General features: G+C 34.2%; 1 protein-coding gene and 2 long non-coding RNA genes across 3 annotated transcripts; 2 read left to right on the plus strand and 1 right to left on the minus strand.

Annotated features, from left to right (window-relative positions):
* The first annotated feature begins 833 nt into the window (after positions 1 to 833).
* LOC133818532 (receptor protein kinase-like protein ZAR1) lies at positions 834 to 3,934 on the plus strand. Its single transcript, XM_062251447.1, has 2 exons — positions 834 to 2,633; positions 2,958 to 3,934. Exons 1-2 carry the CDS (start codon positions 1,175 to 1,177, stop codon positions 3,605 to 3,607), a joined length of 2,109 nt encoding a protein of 702 aa, XP_062107431.1. The 5' UTR covers positions 834 to 1,174; the 3' UTR covers positions 3,608 to 3,934.
* Positions 2,652 to 4,568, minus strand: LOC133818533 (uncharacterized). Its single transcript, XR_009885934.1, has 3 exons — positions 4,218 to 4,568; positions 3,972 to 4,016; positions 2,652 to 3,551 (listed from the first exon to the last, which is right to left on the minus strand). It is a non-coding gene; the product is annotated as an uncharacterized LOC133818533 (long non-coding RNA).
* Positions 4,569 to 4,729: 161 nt separating this feature from the next.
* On the plus strand, positions 4,730 to 6,209 carry LOC133818534 (uncharacterized). Its single transcript, XR_009885935.1, has 2 exons — positions 4,730 to 5,019; positions 5,825 to 6,209. It is a non-coding gene; the product is annotated as an uncharacterized LOC133818534 (long non-coding RNA).
* Positions 6,210 to 20,409: the final 14,200 nt, after the last annotated feature.

Here is a 20,409-nt window from a genome sequence, read left to right on the forward strand (position 1 = left end):
ATATTAATATGAATTCAAATATTATAATATTTAATACAAAACTAGATATTTAATACTTATTAATATAAACTTAAATATTATAAAATATAATTATAATAATAATATATATAATGCATAATCTTAATTTTTGTAAAAAAAAATGTCATTTATATTAAAAATGTTATCATATAATATATATTTTCAAAAATCATAAACAATGTTTTTGGTTTAATTTTTCTTTTAATATGTTTATGTCATTATTTTATATATAATATTGATTATTTATTTAAAATGTATATGAAAATCTTACAAATTTAATAAAAATTATTAATAAAAAAAACAAGAGTCATTTTATACTTATTATAAAGTCCATGTAAAGTTATATAGTATTTTTTCTTTTTCTTAATATCTTATACTATAAGTTCATAAAATGGCCTAAGAAAGTTGATTCCGAAAACTCTAACTGAAATAAAAAATAAATAAAAAAGTCTAAATTGTCTTTTGATGATAGCTGCCTCAATCAATTTTTTTTTTCAAGAAAGAAAATAAAAATGAAAAGAGCCAGAGTAATGCCAAAGTGGACCTAACATGGTCTAAGAAAGTTCGATCAAGGCAAGGCTACATATATATTGTCAGCAAATAACATTAATATGTCAAGCCTTCATTTGTTTAACTTTGATTGTTGGACCACATACAACAACGTATTAGTCAAGCCTTCCTTTACCAAACTTTATATTAACAATCACCAATACCAGACATCGCCTGCAAATGCGGTACAATTAGTTAGGAGTATGGGCCACGTCCTCCACTCCTCATGCAATACGTTCTTATGACTTTTCTAAACTGTGTACCACACTGCTCACACAATCATCAAACTAACATAATTACCAAAAAAAATACTTCTTTTCTGCTAAATCTTTTTAATATATAATAATAATACTAATAATCATTATATATATACATGACCACTACCTCTATTACTGTACAAGTTCATGCATTGCTTTTTTTCACTTTGCCTCTGGTTACTGAGTTTTCGTACTGCGATCCAGCAAATAAAGGAGCTTCATCGGTTAGTCTGTTTTACTTTCCTTTTGTTTCCAATATTCACTCATTTACTAGAGCTGAAAGTAGTCATTAAGTAGCCATGTTTTGCTTCTTTGTCCTTCTTCTGTAAAAGTTTTTACTTTTGTTAAGGATGGCTTTTTCAGTACTTTGCTTCCTTTTCCTTCTGTTGAATTTTCCTGCATTTTTGGTTTCACTAAATGAAGAAGGTTTAGCATTACTTTCCTTTAAAGGGTCATTGAAAGAAATACCAGAAAACTTTCTTACTGACTGGAACACTTCCCATGAAAATCCATGTTCATGGCTTGGTGTGACATGTAAAAAAGAGAAAGTTGTCTCTCTCAGCCTCCCCAATAGAAAACTCTCTGGGATTCTACCTGCTGATCTTGGAAATCTCTCGGCCCTTCGCCATTTGAATCTCGAAAACAACAAACTCTTTGGAAACTTACCATCTGACCTCTTCAATGCAAAGGAGCTTGTAAGCATGATCCTAGCTGGGAATTCCTTATCTGGACTTATTCCCCATCAAATAGAGAACCTTAACCACCTAAGAACCTTGGACCTTTCTCATAATTCATTTAATGATTCAATACCTTCATCTATAGTTCAATGTAAGAAACTCAAGATTCTTTTTCTGAACAACAACTCCTTTTCTGGTCCCCTCCCAGATGGGTTTGGAACTAGTTTAGCTAATCTTCAAAGACTCAATCTATCCTCTAATAGAATCACTGGGTCAATTAACGGGGACATGGGCAACTTGTTAAACTTAAGAGAAACCCTTGACATGTCTCACAACTTGTTTAATGGTACCATTCCTGAAAGCCTAGGAAAACTTCCCATGACAGTGTACATTGATCTGAGTTACAACAATCTCAGTGGACCAATTCCACATGTAGGCACTTTGTTTAATGCAGGTCCAACAGCTTTTATTGGCAACCGTTTCTTATGCGGATTACCATTGAAGAATTCATGTTCTTCAGCCACCAAGGGCCTGTCTCAATCGTTGATCCCTAAACCACCTCTAGACACAGAAGAAAACCCCATCAAGACTGCGAAACATCGCAAATTGAGTGTTGTGATTACTATAGTTGCAGGTATCATGGTGGGATTCTGCTTCATTGGGTTGATTTTGTCCTATTCCTACAAGAAGGTTTATGCTGGTAAAGGAATTAAACATATTGGTGGGTGTAGGTTTGAAGATAGTTCCATGGTTAGAAGAGATATTTTCTGCTTTGCAAAAGATGTGTTGGAGACTCTATCACAAAGTATGGAGCCATACAAATTTGTGAGGTTTGACTTGCAAATTGATTTTAATGTTGACCAACTTCTAACAGCTTCTGCTTTTCTGTTGGGGAAAAGTGGACTTGGGATACTTTATAAAGTTGTTCTTGATAATGGGCTAACATTGGCTGTGAGAAGATTGGGTGAAGGAGGTTCCCAAAGGTGTAAAGAGTTCCAATCTGAATTGGAAGCCATTGGAAAGATCAAGCATCCAAATATTGTGACTCTTCTAGCTTATTGTTGGTCCATTGAAGAGAAGCTCCTCATTTATGAATATGTACCTAATGGAGAATTAGCTTCTGCAATTCATGGTAATTTTCACTCTCATATTAGAAAAAATAAAATCTGAATGTATATTTCTTTCATCTGTACTATATGTTCTAATTCACAATTTTTAAAGACTGAACTCAAACAACAGCACTATTCACCAATGTCCTTTGATTCAAACCATAGCAGCATTTAGTAGTTATAATGTACCAAGTCCATCACTACTAAACCTTAACTACTCAAATATTTAGATGTTAACTCTGACATCAAGTTTCACATAACAATTTATTTAAAGATATTCACTATTCATCTCGTTTAGTATTTTTTTTATTGAACTGATTATTTTCATGGAAAAATTTGATGATCAGGGAAGCCTGGAATGGTATTCTTCACACCACTTTCTTGGCCTCTTCGTCTGAGAATCATGAAAGGAATAGCAAAAGGTTTGAGTCACCTTCATGAATACAGTCCCAAAAAGTATGTCCATGGAAACTTAAAGCCTAGCAATATATTACTTGGACAGAACATGGAACCCCAAATCTCTGACTTGGGACTTGGCCGCCTTGCAAACATAACTAGAGAATCCCAAACATTTCAGATGGAACAACTCGCACCCGAAACACCACCTCAGTATCTTCCTCATGAAATGTCAGCCATAAATTCACCTGCAGTGACATTTGGATCTCAATACAATTCACCAGAATCCTCAAATGGGAGAAAGCCATCTCAGAAGTGGGATGTGTACTCATTTGGAGTGATTATGCTGGAGATGATATCTGGGAAGTTGCCACTGATGCAAGTTGGGTCTATGGAAATGGATATAGTTCAATGGTTTCATCTCAGCATTGAAGAAAGAAAGCCTTTTGTTGATGTGTTAGACCCTTTTCTAGCTCATGATTTGGATATGCAAGAGGAAATAGTTGCAGTACTAAAAGTTGCTCTTTCTTGTGTCCATCAAAGCCCTGAAAGAAGACCATCAATGAGATATGTTTGTGACACTTTGGCAAAACTTGCCTAATAATCTACACAGCCCATTTCAGTTTTTGACAGTTGAAAGATGAAACTAATAGAACAGTCAAATGACTTGGTGCCGAAAGAGTCGAAAGACTCTGCAACTTGGGACACATGTTTCTTTTTCTTCTCCTTCTATCATTAGAACCCTGCAAATTTCCATCCTAAGAGTGTTTATATAATTATTATGTGGTCACCAAGGAGTCGAAATGACAATTAGTTATTTCTCTTTTCAAATCATGTTATGTGTCGTTGTAAAAATTGTCAGCGAACAACTTAGCAACAGAGCCCTTATTCAGAAGAAAATCAATGAATACATACTCGTAGAGATAAACTAATTCCCAAATAATAGAAATTTCAGTATTGACAACCTGTAGGATTTTCTTCTCCTACACCAACTCAAATAGGCAAGAAACCTGCACAGACAATAAGACAAATACACAACCAACACAGTAAGAAATTTGCAAGTATAAGAAAGATAAAAGAACACAAGAAATTTCACGTGTTTCGGCCCAAAAAATGAGTCTACATCCACGTTTGAACTCCTTGAAATTCAGATCAGCAATAAAGGCAATGGAGATTACACCCTCAAAAGCTTGTTCTCTCTTTACACTTACTCTCACACAAGTTCTCTGCTTTAAAACTTTCAAGAACACAACAGCTCGTACAAACTTTCTCTCACAATTATTCCTCTCCTTTTACAGAACACCCTCCCAGACTACAAAAGAATTTCTTACTCAAAAGTATACTCTGAACTAAAAACAAGGTACCAGGAAGAGACCGAGAGAATGGCTTTATATAGACTTGAGAGAAACTGGAGCTGAGAACAATAGCTCGACACCTGACACCGTTGGAAGCAAGATGCTTTCTTTACTAAGTCACGGGAACACCATTGGCACGCGTATGGCAGCAAAATGGGCAGACACAATAACAATAACACGAATCCGCATGAAGGTAGCGGGTTTAGGTTTATCTTAAACGGTTTGAATTATTTTTGGGTTGGCCATCTTACCCGTTTAATAAAATTGTCGGTTTTGAATTTACATGCTTAATACAAAACTAACTCGTTAATGACTTATTTAAAATTGAGACCCATTTTAATATAACTCTTTTAATTTATACCCACATTTTGATATTCTTTTTTCTATACCCAATTTTATAATTGATGTCCTGGTTATACTTCTTCTCCCACTCAAAAGACTAGCGCACAACTTTTCCCTCTCTCACTCTTCAAACTCATCATTTTCTCCATTCTTCTGGCACCGCCAGCCACCAGCCACCAGCGTCGCCAACCACCACTAATCACAATAGACTCATCCAAGCTATACACTGCTTCATAGCTCTTTTTTTTAGTCCAAGCAAATGAGCAATATATATATGTCTTATTCTCTCTGAATATACTGTGCTAGTTAATATTAGGTAAGGAGATCCGTGGTTTTACATAGTTTTGATTCATTACTTTTTTAGTATACTTTTATTACTTTTATTAATTTTAATGCTTTAACATTTCATGGCTTTGATTGGTGGTTTAATAGATTGATTATTCATGAATTGTGTTGTGCATTTCAAGTGTTTGATAAAATTCTTCAATCAAAACTTTATGTGTATTATAATTTTGTTTGATGCCTTAACTGAATCCCTGTTAACTATATATATATATATATATATATGCATATATGATATTAATAATAATAAATATATATGGGCTATGCCAAATACATAATATCATCCTAAAAGTTTTATTTGAATACTAATATGTACTCTTTAACACCAAGAACAAAGTTCATATTTTAGAAAGAAAAAAAACTCAGCTTATTTTGATAACCTTATTTTCATTTTTGATAATCTATGAATTAAATGACCTATAAATTGGTCATGTGGCTATCACATATAATTTTGATACACATGTTCTTCTAATTTTTTTAATTTTAATGCTTTTATACGAGGGATTAATAGAGTTGGAATGGTTCATAATTTGTGTTGTGTGTACATTTTGAATGCTTTATGTGCAATCAATTTGTTTGATGAAACTTCTAACCCAAACTTTATGTTTTTGCAAATAGATAGACAAAATGGGAAGTTTCTTTATAATTCTCATGCCTTGATGGTAACTATTCATGACAAGATAGAGACAATAATCTCGTTATAACCGCCTATGCTTTTTTTTTTGGCTAATTTATATGCTTTCCTCTTTCTTATGTGATGTTTTGTTTCTTCTATGTAGGACAAAATCCTAATGGCTTAGGAACCGGGACAAATATTTTTGCCATGAGAACTTGAGTTTCAATCAAAAGCAAAATTTGATGCATGTAACAAATTTCCATTAGTTTGGATGTATTGTTATTCCACTGTTTTTTCTTGTATGCACAATCTCTTTTGGGGATTAAAATTTGCTTTAGGGCATGTGGAGGCTGCTAGCTTGTTTTTACCTTAGTTTTTATCATATGGGGATAAGAGAAAAGCCATTAAATGACTTGATTTTCTCCCAAAATTCTAGTTTTGTTTACTTTATCAATAAAAAAGTCTTATAGAAATAGAAATTAATGTGTTTAGCAACAGAGATAAATGAATTAATTACTTAAGTTGTTGAACAAATTTTAGTTCATTCTCTTTATGTTTGTTTGTTAAGTCTTTCATGATTTTTACTTGCTCTCACTTATCCTAATGGCACAACAATCTACTAGTACTCACTGCTCTATTTTAAGTCATATCACTCAAACATTCTAACCTTTTTAATTAACTAAAATATAAACTCCACACTCATAAAGGTAAACCACAAGCTCTTAGTATTTTTTTTTAGTTCAAATCATCATTTATGGCGCAACAATGCCAAAAGTGGCAAATAGGCACCAAATTCACATATACAAGCACTCAAGGAACCTCATATAACTCAATTAATATTGAAGTTGCATCTATTAAATATAAACCACAAGACTCAAAATGTAAACCCCACACTCATAAAGATAAGCCACAAGCTTTTAAGACTTATGATTTTCACTTCAAATATTCATTATGGCCCAAGGGTGCCAAAAGTGGTAAATATACACCAAGTTCACACATAGGCGCCCACATATTGTTATATTATTTCATATAATATAATGTTAAATTAAATAATATGACAAAATGTGATTTGTCACACCTTGTAACATATTATTGAGAATCACAAAATCAGACACATGTGTGTGCCAAAATGTGACATATTTTGGAGTTACAAAATTGGTTACAAATTTGTAACTCCCAAATATTACCCAATTATGTGTAGATTGTATGTTACACATTTAAGATTGGATTTCACAAAGCCTTTATGAAATGTGATTATTGGAGACATTTTTTTAACTCCCATTAGGTATTTGAAGATTACAAAATCATGTGGGAAATGATTTGAGACGTTTGGGAAAAATGACATTTTGTGCTAAAAATGGCCTGTGGCCGCGATCACTGACTTTCCCTGGCCGCGGCCTGGGGGACAGAGGCCACTGGCCACAACCACTGATAGTCCTGGTCACGGCCAGTGAGGCTGACAGCCAAATTGTTTTTTCAGTTTTTTCCAATTTGAACAGTTCTAACATCCCAAGTAACTCCCAAATCTCCATTTTAATTCCATAAACATATAATTAAATATTGGTAACAGCCATGGGGGTTTGTGGAATTTGAAATTCAAAGGGTATTTCAAAACTCTATAAATAGGAGCCTAATGCTCACTTGTAAGACAACTCTATTTCTATCCACTAGAGCACTTAGCTAGAAATACACCAAAATGCTTGATTATTGTTTAACGCCAAAACGTGACTTCCACTTAGCGGTAGTCATTGTATGGATGAGCGGTCGATTCCACAAGGAGGTAAAGAAACAAAGAACAAATAAAACGGTGAGAAGGTAAGTAATGTGAAGGTAGTAAAAGAAAGAAATGAAGGGAAAATAAATGATAAATGGGGTTTGGTGAGGCATTGGGGTTCCACAATATATTTTGGTCACCTATTTACTTTGATAATTTGCAAACGTATTTGAGTAATAAAATCTCTTAGATGAAGTACATGCATATGTTATTGTTATGAGAAACCTAGAATTAACATAATACCATTGACAATATGTAGTAAAAGACTACTCACAAAATAACAAACAAATATCTAATGCTAATACTATTGTTATAAGAAATCTAGAAGTGACACTATACCATCTTGGAAATAATGCAGTAAAAGACTACCCACAAAATAATAAAATTAATATAAATTGTTTTAGTAAAATTACATAGAAAAAGCTTGACTGAATCTATATAAAATTAATAATAAATATTAATTGCATAAATAATGATAGAAATAATAAAACTCAAATATTTGAACATTAAAATACTTTTATAAATTCAAAATAAAAAGATTATAAAATTTAAAGCTTCACCCCTATCCTCACTAAAAGAAAACTCTAGCCTAAGTTAAAACTCATTCTCACATTTTCCATTGAAAATGTGAGAAGACTAGGCTTAGAGATAAAATGGAGAAGATGAAATAGAGAGAAAAGATGGTAGGGAGAAAAGTGTATAGAAAATGTGTATTTTTCAAAGGAAAACTACATCATATTTATAGGTGTAGAATACAAATAAACTATGGTGGAAATGACATGTGGCAAGCTACCATTGGTTGAGAGGGAAACACATGGATTGCTAATTTTTGTTGAAAAGAAGACTTGGTTGAAAATGAAACACATGGATTGCCAATATTTGTTGGAATGAGTTGTAATTGACATCTCTTATTGGTGGAGAAGAAATTGCATGGATTGGTGACATGGCATCTTCATGAATTGGATTGGACTTTTTCAATTTGGGCTTGACTTCTTCAAAATGTCAACTTTCTTCATTTTCTTCCACTTTTACTTCCTTTTCTTTTTGTTTTATTTTATTCAACCAAAATTGTATCATTTTCCTACAAAATAAAAACAAATTAAATATTTTCATTTATAAAATATGTCACATTAATTCCATGAAAATATTACTTAAAACTTAATTTATTTTGACAATTAAAATCAATAAATGTGCATTTTTGACCCTTAATCAATTATTCCAGAGAGCTATTTCCAATATTGAGATAATCCCTTAGTGCTTGAGATAGGGGGAAATAAGCTTTTGGGCAAAGGTTGTAAACCTTGTTCAAGTTGATGATCCCCAATGTTCTTCACTTTGGCTGTGTGAGTGAGAGTGTTTTACTTTTTTGTTCTTGTTATTTCTTCTACCATTGTTTTTATATTCTATTCTTCTATTTTATCTTTACATATTTATTTGTATCTTTTGTTTTAGAGTTGTAATTCTTATCACTCTCTTCATCTATTTCTTTTCTATATCTAGTTGTATTTTGAGTATTGAGTTGCAATTTTATTTAATCAATCATTGTGTCATTGTATTATTTGGCATAGAGTTGTAATATTTATTATTTCCATTGAGACAATACAAATATCTCTAACACATATAACTTAATTAATATAGGAACTAGATCTTTGAAAATGTAAACCAAGTCTCTTTAAAATGTAAACCACAAGCCTTAAAATGTAGTTTACATTTTAAAGAGATGTGGTTTAAATTTTAAGTCTTATGCTTTATATTTTAAGCCTATTGATTTACATTTTAAAGAGTTGTGGTTTAGATTTTAAAGGATTGTGGTTTATATTTTAAAGAGTTGTGTTTTAAATTTTCAAGAGACATGATCTACATTTTAAGCCTTATGGTTTACATTTTAAAGAGACGTGGTTTATATTTTAAGTCTAGTGGTTTACATTTTAAGTCTTATGGTTTAAATTTTAAAAAGTCATGGTTTAGATTTTAAATTTGTGCTATATAGTTTCAAGGGTCGTTGTTTAGATTTTTAGCCTAGTTATTTACATTTTCAACTTTGTGGCTTACATTTTAAAGAGTCCTGGTTTGGAATTTAAGCCTTGAGGTTTACATTTTAAAGGGTAGTGGTTTAGATTTTAAGATTAGTGATTTAGATTTTAAGCCTTGTGGTTTACATTTTAAAGAGTCGTAGTTTAGATTTTAAGCCTTGAGCTTTACATTTTAAAAGGTCGTGATTTAGATTTTAAGCCTACTAGTTTAGATTATAAAGGGATGTGTGTTATCCAAAAAACAGGCGTGGATGACATGGCAAACATTTAATACACGTGGCTGACATCTGGCAGAATTCGTGCTCGACTATCTGTAGAGTCCAAGAACTTTACTTAGCTAATTGTTTAGTAGTATTATAGTATGTATAGTATTATCTTTGTTACTGTGGATTTTTGGTTCAGACCGGGAATAATTTGGACACTCATAGTAGTACTTGTAGATTTTCTAAGTTTAATCTATAGTTTAAGAATATTAAGTATAACCTAAGGTTTGATTAATGTGACTGATATTAAGGATTATATTTATTATATTATAAGGTTTAGACATCAACCAATAGGATTTTAAGCACATGTTATGAATGGTGATTAAGGATTATGTATTTTTGAGGATTAAATTTAATAAGGAGTAAAGTTTGAATGTTATAGGGTCAGTCAGTAGCTTTGAATACGTTGAGGGCTTAGTCAAGGCTGTTTACTCCATTCAAACTTAGCTAAAAATGTGTAATTTCGTGTTTAATTATTCAGCGTGTGCCGATATATCGCAGCTTTAGGGGGCGATATATCGCAGCACGTAGATACGGAAAACACGAGACGATGCACGGTCGCCTCGGGCATACTGGCCCAGGCGATATATCGCCTACAGGGGCGATATATCGCCTACAGGGGCGATATATCGCCTCCTTCAGCATATGTTCAAACGTTTTTGAATTCTTTTCCTTTCAGCCATTCAAACTCCTTCATAAGTCCAACATCTCTTGAGCGAGTCTTCAGCCTCTGCTGAACGATTATTCAAATATTTTTCACCTAAAAAGCTATTATTTTTATTCAAGTAAAATCAAGATCCTTTCATCTCCAAACTCTATAAATAGGACCTAGTACCCAGTCATTATTCACCTTTTGCTCTAAGTTCAGAAGCTGCTAGTGTTAAGTGAGTGTGAGAGTGTAAACACCTGGTTTGGGAAAATCATAAGCTTAAACATCATAAGCTTATCAAACACTTTGGGAAGTGAGGTTCTATAGTATTTCGGTTGAGGTGTAGATTGGTCTTTCAAGTCTTTGAGGTAACCAAAACTCTAGTTCATTTCTGTATTATGTTATTTTCTTTCTCATAGTCTTCTACTCAATCTCTAACCTTAATCTTCATTTTGGTTAGGGAATCTAAGTTCTTGAGCACATAAGTTTCGGTAAGCATGATTCTCAAATGGTTTAGTCTTCCCATTTTCCTTTTCATCTCTTTTCTTCTTTCAACTCACTCTTGTTCATTATGATTATTAGGAGTGTTCCAAAAGTCCCAACTCAGTCCACATATCCCGGTAACTTTGGTAAGGAAAATAGGCTAGAATCAATATGTTATATGCTTATGTTATCTTATGTTTTATGTTGTTAAATGTGTTATGATATGTATGTATGTATGTTTGTAGGCTTGGGCATATGACCCATATGACTAACAAGACCCCAAATGGGTTATGGGCATATGACCTACTTAGCTAGTAGGACCCCACTAATCCCATGGGCATATGCTTGTTTAGTCTATGGGACCCCAAGTAATAATGGGCATTATAATAAGTGTATGTTATATGTATTATGTTAAGTCTTTACGTCTATTATGAAATTTATGTGTATGACTATGTGTTAGATTTTCCTTGCTGGGCATTAGCCTCATTCTTTTCTGTTTATGTGCAGGAAAATAAGCTTTAGAAGCGGTAAGATTCGTGACGCTTAGAGGATGTGTATCGATGGTGAATGGAGTCAAGGGGCCGAGCGTTATTCGATTCGAGGATGTAGTCTCATTTTATGTTTTTATGATTTTATGTGTATTTTCCGCACCAATTATGTAATGTCTTTTATTTTAAATCATCTTTTGTTTTGAAAACAATGGGATCCCATAATCCTTCTTAGTATTCTATTTATTTGTAAGTAACTCTTATTTTACAAGTTACTCAATAAAATTATGGTATTTTCGTAAAAATGTAAGTTTTATGTATAGTTTCGTTAATGGTCCAAATAGTCTAGAGTAGTGGGTCATTACACTATCGACCAGAAAGACATCTATTGTCACAACGTTCGATCTCTATATACGACCAGCCTGGTCGTACGCATGCTATACACGGAGAGAATCTTATGCAGTTATGATAGAATCCGAAATTATCTCCCATGATTTCCTGAGTATCCGATTATTTAGGAAATAATATCTGTAACAAATTAATGTAAATCTTCCTTGAGCCTATAAATAGAGAAAGATAGCTCAAGGGAAGGGGACTTTTTGCTTTCTGATCGCTGGAGATTAGAGTTATTCTATTTGATATATTGTCTTGTTCTTCTGAGGTTGGTGAAACTCATTGAACCCTAGTTCTTTGATCACTCCTTTGAATCTTATATCAATAACAGTTCAAGTGGACGTAGGTTGTTACCAAATTCTGGGGCCGAACCACTATAAACTCTTGTGTTCTTTATTGTTTTTATCATCACATTCCTTTCAATGTGTTTGCCCACATCGAGCATATTTGACTCCGTGTCAGTTGCCCAAAATCAGGGTCAACAATGTGGTTTACATTTTAAAAAGATGTGGTCTACATTTAAAGTCTTGCGACTTACATTTTAGAGAGACATAGTTTAAACTTTACTGCAGTGTCCCTGAATATTTACTTAGCTAGCTAGTAGTAGTAGTAGTAGTAGAACTTAGTTGGACACTCATAGCTACAATTGTAGATTTTATAAGTTTAACCTATAGTTTAAGAATATTAATTATAACATAAGGTTTGATTAATATTGCTGGTCCTAGAAATATTATTCATTATAACCTAAAGTTTAGATAGAATTTATAAGAGCATGACACTTGTCATAATCATGTTTATTAAGGATTTAAGTATTTTTGATGAATAGATTAAACAAAAGAAAGATCTAGAAGCTCTAGAACCTTCCAGCAGCTATTAGGATCACGTTTAGACTTAGTCAAAGCAATTTTATCAATTCAAAATATGTTGAAAAAGTGCAAATACATGTTTGATATATCAACGTATGCCGATATATCGCAGCTATAGGGGCGATATATTGCCTACGAAAGATACGGAAAACACGTCGACTTTGCACGAACGATCGAACAGGGCTCGGGAAATAGGTCTAGGCGATATATCGCCCAGAGTAGGCAATATATCGCCCCTAGGAATGTATTTTTGAATTTTGAGGATTTTCAATTTAAAAACAGCCTTAACCACTTAGACTTGCCTTTGAACGATTTTGACCGAGTTTTGGGCATCTGTTCAATGAAAATTCAAATCTTTTTCATTTTATATTCATTTATTTATTCAAATTAAAAGGGGTTAGTTTCACTCCTGAACTCTATAAATAGGACCTAGTACTCAACCATTTTCTTCATTCTTCAAGCATTTATTCAGAGCCTCCAAGTTGCTAAGGTTACTATAGAGAGAAACACTTGGGTTTTGGGTTAAAAGATTTATCATTCTAAGCTTTTCTAAACACTTGGGAAGTGAGATATAGTGAGATTTTGGTATCAAGGTTTAGATCAATTCATAAGATCATTCAAGGTATTCTTATCCCTAAGTTCAGTTCTTTATGGTTCTTTAGTTTTCTTTTATTTTCTTTTAGATCCTAACTCCTGTTTATGATTCTTGGTTAGGTATTTAAGTTTCTTGAAACTTAAGGTTCTTTTCGGTAAGTTTCTTCTTGATGGTTTAGTTCTCTTTTCATCATCATTCTTTAGAAATACTCATGATTTTGTTGTTGGTTTTTAGGAGTGTTCCAATACCGTTCTTGTTCTCAAATATCCCGATTTGGAGTAAGGAAAATAGGATAGATTATATGTGCTTATATGTTTATGTTATGATATGCTTTATGCTATAATATGTATATGTATAAATATGTTTTATAGTCCTTAGGCATATGACTTGTTTAGATAACAAGCCCCAAGAATATGTTTTATAGTCGCTTAGGAATATGACTTGCTTAGATAGCAAGCCCCAAGAATTTTTATCATTTTCATGGTTTAGAGTTATGATTTACTCTACCTCGATTAGTAGACAGAGGACCTAGATGGGTTATCATATACTACCATGTGATCTAACCTATCTCGATTAGTAAACAGAGGACCTAGATGGTTTCATCACATGTCATGTTAATGAGTTAATGACCATTAATATTATAGTCTTATATGATATACGTTTTTATAGTCATATGTTTTATAGTATATGTTTATGATAAAGTCTTATGTTTATGATTTATGATTTATGTGTTAGTAGATTTTCCTTGCTAGGCATTAGGCTCATTCCTTTAATTTTTTTAGCTTGATGCAGGGAAATGATTATGGAAGGCGGGAAGATTCATGGCAACTTGGCTTGTGTGTTGAGGATGAATGGATTGAATGGACTGCGTGACGATTAAGGACGACGTTTTTTTAAGTCTTTTTATTTATATTTTTATGTATTTTCGCATTTAGTATTTCAACAATTAAAGTTTATGTTTTATGTTTTATAAACAATGGGATCTCATACCACATCACATTTTATTTTATATTTTTACCTTATTTTGTATTGGAACAATATTTTGGGTTTTAAATAAAGTTATGTTATTTCTTATGTATGTTTCCCAAAATAGTAGCTGTGTCTAGTAGTTTTAATGGTCCAAGATCTTAGAAATAGTTGGGTCATTACATTTACGCCTAATGATTTACATTTTAAAGGGTGTGATTTAGAATTTAAAGGATTGTGGTTTATATTTTAAAGAGTTGTGGTTTGCATTTTAAAAAAATGTGGTATACATTTTAAGCTTTATGGTTTACATTTTAAAGAGACGTGATTTGAATTTTAAGTCTAGTGGTGTACATTTTAAGCCTTGGAGTTTAAAATTTAAAAAGTCGTGCTTTAGATTTAAAATCTTGTGCTTTATAGTTTCAAGGTTTGTCGCTTAGATTTTTAGCCTAGTGGTTTACAATTTAAAGAGTCGTGATTTAGATTTTAAGCCTTGTGGTTTACATTTTAAAGAGTCGTGATTTAGATTTTAAGCCTAGTGGTTTAGATTTTAAAGGAATGTGAATCACATGTTAAAGAGTCATGGTCTACATTTAAAGTCTTATGGCTTACATTTTGAAGAGACATGATTTAGATTTTAAACATCGTAGTTTACATTTTAAAGGGATGTAGTTCAAATTTTAAAGAGAGATAGTTTAAATTTTAAGTATTGTGGTTTAAATTTTAAAGAGTCGTGGTTTAGATTTTAAATGATCATGGTTTATATTTTATATGGTCGTAGTTTAGATTTTAAGTCTAGTGGTTTAAATTTTAAAAAGTCATGATTTAATTTTAAAGAGTCGTGGTTTAAATTTTAAAGAGTGTTGATTTAAATTTTAAGCCTTGTGGTTTAAATTTTAAAGAGTCGTGATTTAAATTTTAAAGATTAGTGGCTTAAATTTTAAAGAATCGTAGTTTAGATTTTAAAGGATTATGATTTATATTTTTATATGGTCGTGGTTTAGATTTTAAGCCTAGTGGTTTAACTTTTAAGCCTTGTGGTTTAAATTTTAAAAAGTCGTGATTTAAATTTTAAGACTTGTGGTTTGAATTTTAAAGAGTCATGGTTTAAATTTTAAGCCTTTTAGTTTAAACTTTAAAGAGTCCTGATTTAAATTTTAAGCCTTGTGGTTTAAATTTTAAAGACTAGTGATTTAAATTTTAAAGAATTGTGGTTTAGATTTTAAAGGAACATGGTTTATATTTTATATGGTTGTGGTTTAGATTTTAAGTCTAGTGGTTTAACTTTTAAGCCTTGTGGTTTAAATTTTAAAAAGTCATAGTTTAAATTTTAAGTTTTATGGTTTACATTTTGAAGAGTTGTGATTTAGATTTTAAGACTTGAGCTTAAACTTTTAAAGGATCGTAATTTAGATTTTATGTCTTGAGGTTTATATTTAAAATGATTGTGTTTACATTTTAAGCTTTGTCATTTAAATTTTAAAGAGTTGTGGTTTAGATTTTAAGCTTTGATATTGACATTTTAAGGAATAATTTTTCATAAATTGAATACAATCCTATAAATATAGTTGTCACACATATATATATGACAGCATAAAAGTTTCAAGTTTGCAATAGCAACTTTAGTTTCTTTGAGTTATTTTAACAAACACTTAGAATGTATTTCAAAACTAATATTATTTGAGCCTAGTATGAGTTGTTATGAGCCTAGAATTCTTCTTTAGACATTTTAGCAAACAATTAGAATGCATTTATAATTTAACTATAATATGACACATATAATACACACTACAACAACACTTAGAATCATGTGCTCAAATAAGAGTAATTTGGGAAGTCTAATGATAATAATAGGTAAAGTTGAAATAAATATATTTAGTGTCTAATTTTATCCATCATATTTTTGTATTTAAAATATGCACATAATTTAGAAATATGCTAAATTATTTATATTAAACGTATTAAATGGGTTATAAATATGTTATAAATGTATTAAACGTGTCATAAACAGGTTATTTGGTATATAGGTTGACCCAAATTTAACACGTTCTTTATATAAACAGATTACACAGGTCATGTCTGGTCAACCCGTTTATAAATAGGTCGGGTTTGGGTTTTAGTTTTCGACACGATTAATATATGGGTCGAGTTTGGGTTCATTATTTTCTTATAATATAGGAGCATCGACACGACATGAACACGACCCATGAACACGAATTGCCAACCCTAGGCACGTGGCAATGGATGACACTTATGAGAGTACTAGCATTGCTAAAAGGACAGAATATTTTTGAGGATGAGAAATTATAACAAATCATTTTTTCTTTTTGTATGATGATAATTAATAAATGTTCTTTATTTTTAAGTTAAAAAGTAGTTTTTATTTTATTTCTAATTTTATTATTATTTTTATTTTCATTTAGAAGCACATTACTTTAATATCGTGATATATGTATATTAGTTTTGTTTAATTCCTTTTTATTTTAAAGTTATGTTGATTTTTTTTCATTTTTTATGAGTTGTTGGTATATTATTTTTCAACTAGTGTATATGTTTTTTATGGTATGGTATATCATTTTTTTGTCGATGATATTTAGATTTTATCTTGTTATACATAATGGTAATATATAATTTTGTATTATGGTATATGCATTTTAATGGTTGTATATAATTTTGTTAGCATGATATATACATTTTTTTAGTAATAATTTTGTAAGTGTTGCTGGTATATTATTTTTCAACTCAGTACATGTATTTTGTGGTATGATATATTATTTTTTTGTAGATGATATTCAGGTTCTATCTTGTTATATATAACGGTAGTATATTTTTTTGTTAGAATGATATACATTTTAATGGTGGTATATAATTTTGCTAGCATGATATATACATTTTTTTAGTAATAATTTGTTAAGTGTTGTTGGTATTTATTTTCCAACTCAGTATATATATTTTTTGTGGTATGGTATATCATTTTTGTGTAGATGATATTAAGTTTCCATCTTGTTATATATAATGGTGGTATATAATTTTGTCAGCATGGTATATACAATTTTTTAGTAATAATTTTTCTTTTCATTTTCTAGTGTTGGAATATTATTTTCTGTTTACCTAAAAAACGGCTACTGATGACGTGGTAAGGATTTCTCACACGTGGTTGATGCATGGCAGAGTCAAAACAAGGAGGTGTTGTTCGATTATCGACCAGCTACACATTGCTTCACCATACTTCACGATTAGACACGACCAGACTGATCGTATGATTCAGTTTATTTCCTTTAAAGATTGTAATCTTATAATAATTACATTGATCATTTCCTCTTTATTACCTTGATACATGGATATTAAGGAAAGTTAAGGCCCATTGGCCCATGTAACCCCCCTTGAGCCTATAAATATGCATGAAATAGCTCAAGGAATGGACTTTTTTGGCTTTTTTTATCTTTTTCCTGAATACTGAGAGAAAGAGCATATAGTGCGACTATCCTCCAAATAGTTGTATTTCCCCTTAGGCTTGTGAAACTCAAGAACCATAGTTCTTTGATCACGGCATTGGGATTCAATATTAATAATAGCACTAAGTGGACGTAGGTCATTACCATTCATTGGGGTCGAACCACTATAAAGCGTTTGTGTCTATTCCTGAGGGCCAATCAGGAGAACGCAGCAGAGACAATGGCGCTGCAGCAGAGAGAAATTGAACGTTAGTGCCAGGAGCTGAGTGAGCAGCAAGCGGACATGGACCGTCGGCAAAGGGATGCCATGGCCGCTCTCGAAGCAGCCATTCAATTGGCTCAAGGATAGGCTACGCCGGCCTCTCAGCCAGATCAGCCACCGAGCGCACCACCACAGCGGGCTCCCAATCCCAGTCCTCCACTCCAGCCAGCAAACCCTCAGAGGCCAGAGCAGCCGCCTGTGGCTAGGACAATGTCCCAATTCGGGATCTTGAGCAGCAGCCTCCATCTCAAGTTGGTCGAGGCAATCCCCTGCGCCAGAGGCAGAATAGGGCCGGGCAGCCGCCCCGCAGCTCTAGACTCCCAAGGGATGAAGAGCCAAATCCACCGAGCAGGGGACAACGTCCTTCTTCCAACAGAAGGAACAACGAGTCAGGCTTTGCGGTCAGGGGCCCCCCATGGCATAATAATGAACGGGGACCCAACAACCAGCTCAGGCCTCCCCCTAACGCTCGGGAAATTCCAGGCCGAGGAGGAAATAGTGTGAATAGCCAGTCACGCCGTAGTCGGCCCCAGTTCAGAGACGGCTACGATTATAATGAAGTCGATTCTGGCAGAGGGAATGTCGGTCGGGAGAATGAGAGAAGAGGTGGAGGCAGGAGCCCCCCACCTAGAGAAAATAGGTCAACTAGCCATAATGCTAGGGGGCAACCCAGGCAGCATAACGTCTTTGATTGGCTAGGAGTTAGCGAGCAGAGACGCAGGGATGATGATTTAAGGGACGTACTCAACGACTGTCGTGAGAGGCATGATGAGTACGCTCCCCCGGCACCGGTCGCCCCAGCGATCCCAGAAGTAGTTCAGGCTCAGATTGACGCCTTGAACCAGACAGTACAACAGCTGGTCAGGGGTCGAACGTTCCACATAGAATACGATCGGAGGAGGGGCACTCTGTTTATGCAAAGGATTGTTGTGGCTGAAACTCCCAGTAAATTCAAGATGCCAACACTGTCAAAATTTGATGGGTACGAAGACCCAGTATCTCACGTCAACAAATTTGAGATAAAAATGGATATACATAAAGTGTCAGAAGATGCCCGCTACAGGATCTTCCCCGCGACACTATCTGACACTGCCCAGGAGTGGTTCTTTAAGTTCCCTCCTGCTAGTATAGTATCCTGGGAGATGTTCGTGAAGGAATTTTACGGACAATTCTATGCGGGTCGCATACACCCCACAGAGGCCAACTAGCTGGTCGAGATACGCCAGAAGGAGGGAGAGCCATTGAAGGAGTATGTCCAGCGCTTTATGCGAGTAGCAGTTGGAGCAAAGACAGTGGGCGACGAAGGCAAGATGATGGCCCTAACTGCTGGGGTTAGGCGCAACTCCCCCCTCTGGAGTAGCCTAAGAAAGAATGGGGTAAGAAGTACCCAGGAGTTTTTGGATCGAGCTGATCGATATATCAAGTTCGAGGATGCAATTGACAATGAGGGGAAATTGCCAACGAAGGACAAGGGGCCAAAGGAAGAACCCGCCAAGTCCGCCAATGGGTCGGAGCAACCCAATGGCAACGGCAAGGGCAACGGGAATGGCAATGGCAGGAATGGTAGAAAATGGGCGAACAATGAGCCGTCGACCTCTAACAATAAATGCCCCAAAGGCAATCGATATGAGCCAAGATTCACCAACTGCACGACCCTTGTCGAAAGTCGAGCGGAAGTCTACCAGGCGACCAGCTCTAACGTGCCTTATAAGCGACCTACGCCTATAAGGAAGGATATCTCTAAGAGAGATACGACGAAATTCTGTCGTTTTCACAACAACTACGGGCACGACACTAATGAATGCAACCAGTTGAAAGACGAAATTGAGTTCCTAATTAGGCAGGGACATCTAAGGAGATATGCGCGAGCTGCAAAAGGGTCTTAGTGAGAGGCTCAAGGTGGCAACGAGCAGGCGCTTGCCACCTTTACAGCCAGCTCTTGTGGCAGACACTTTACTCACCATCTGCGGCGGCCCACACCTTGCAGGGGATAGTGGGAAGGCAAGAGAATGATACACTCGAACCCTACGCCACGACCAGGACATCAAGATGATGAGTGTGGAGGATCGAGCACCAAAGAAGGCTCGAACAGAGGAGGAATTAATAACCTTCTCTGAAGACGATGCCCAAGACGTACGATTCCCACTCTCCGATCCGCTGGTCGTGGACGTGCAAATTGCCAACATGATGGTGAAGAGGGTATTGGTTGACACAGGAAGCTCGGTCAACATCCTATACAAGTCTTCACTGGAGAGAATGAAGCTGTCCGTCAAGGACCTGGAGCCATGCAACCAAACCATCTATGGTTTTTCCAGCAAAGGGCTCGCCCCAACTGGGTCGATTAGGCTTCCAGTTACAGTGAGTACTGCACCTACTAACAGGACGTTACTCACTACTTTCATAGTAGTTGATTGTCCTTCAGCATATAATGTTGTAGTTGGGAGGCCAATTCTGGTCGATCTGCGAGCCGTCACTTCAATATGGCACCTTGCCATGAAATTCCCAACAGACGCAGGGGTAG

This window comes from Humulus lupulus, chromosome 2, assembly GCF_963169125.1.
Source record: "Humulus lupulus chromosome 2, drHumLupu1.1, whole genome shotgun sequence".
Lineage (NCBI taxonomy): Eukaryota > Viridiplantae > Streptophyta > Magnoliopsida > Rosales > Cannabaceae > Humulus > Humulus lupulus.

Coding starts and splice junctions, on each gene's coding strand:
- LOC133818532 (XM_062251447.1), top strand. CDS start 1,175: ATGGCTTTTTCAGTACTTTGCTTCCTTTTCCTTCTGTTGAATTTTCCT. Junction 2,634..2,957: donor ATTAGCTTCTGCAATTCATG/GTAATTTTCACT, acceptor TTTGATGATCAG/GGAAGCCTGGAATGGTATTC.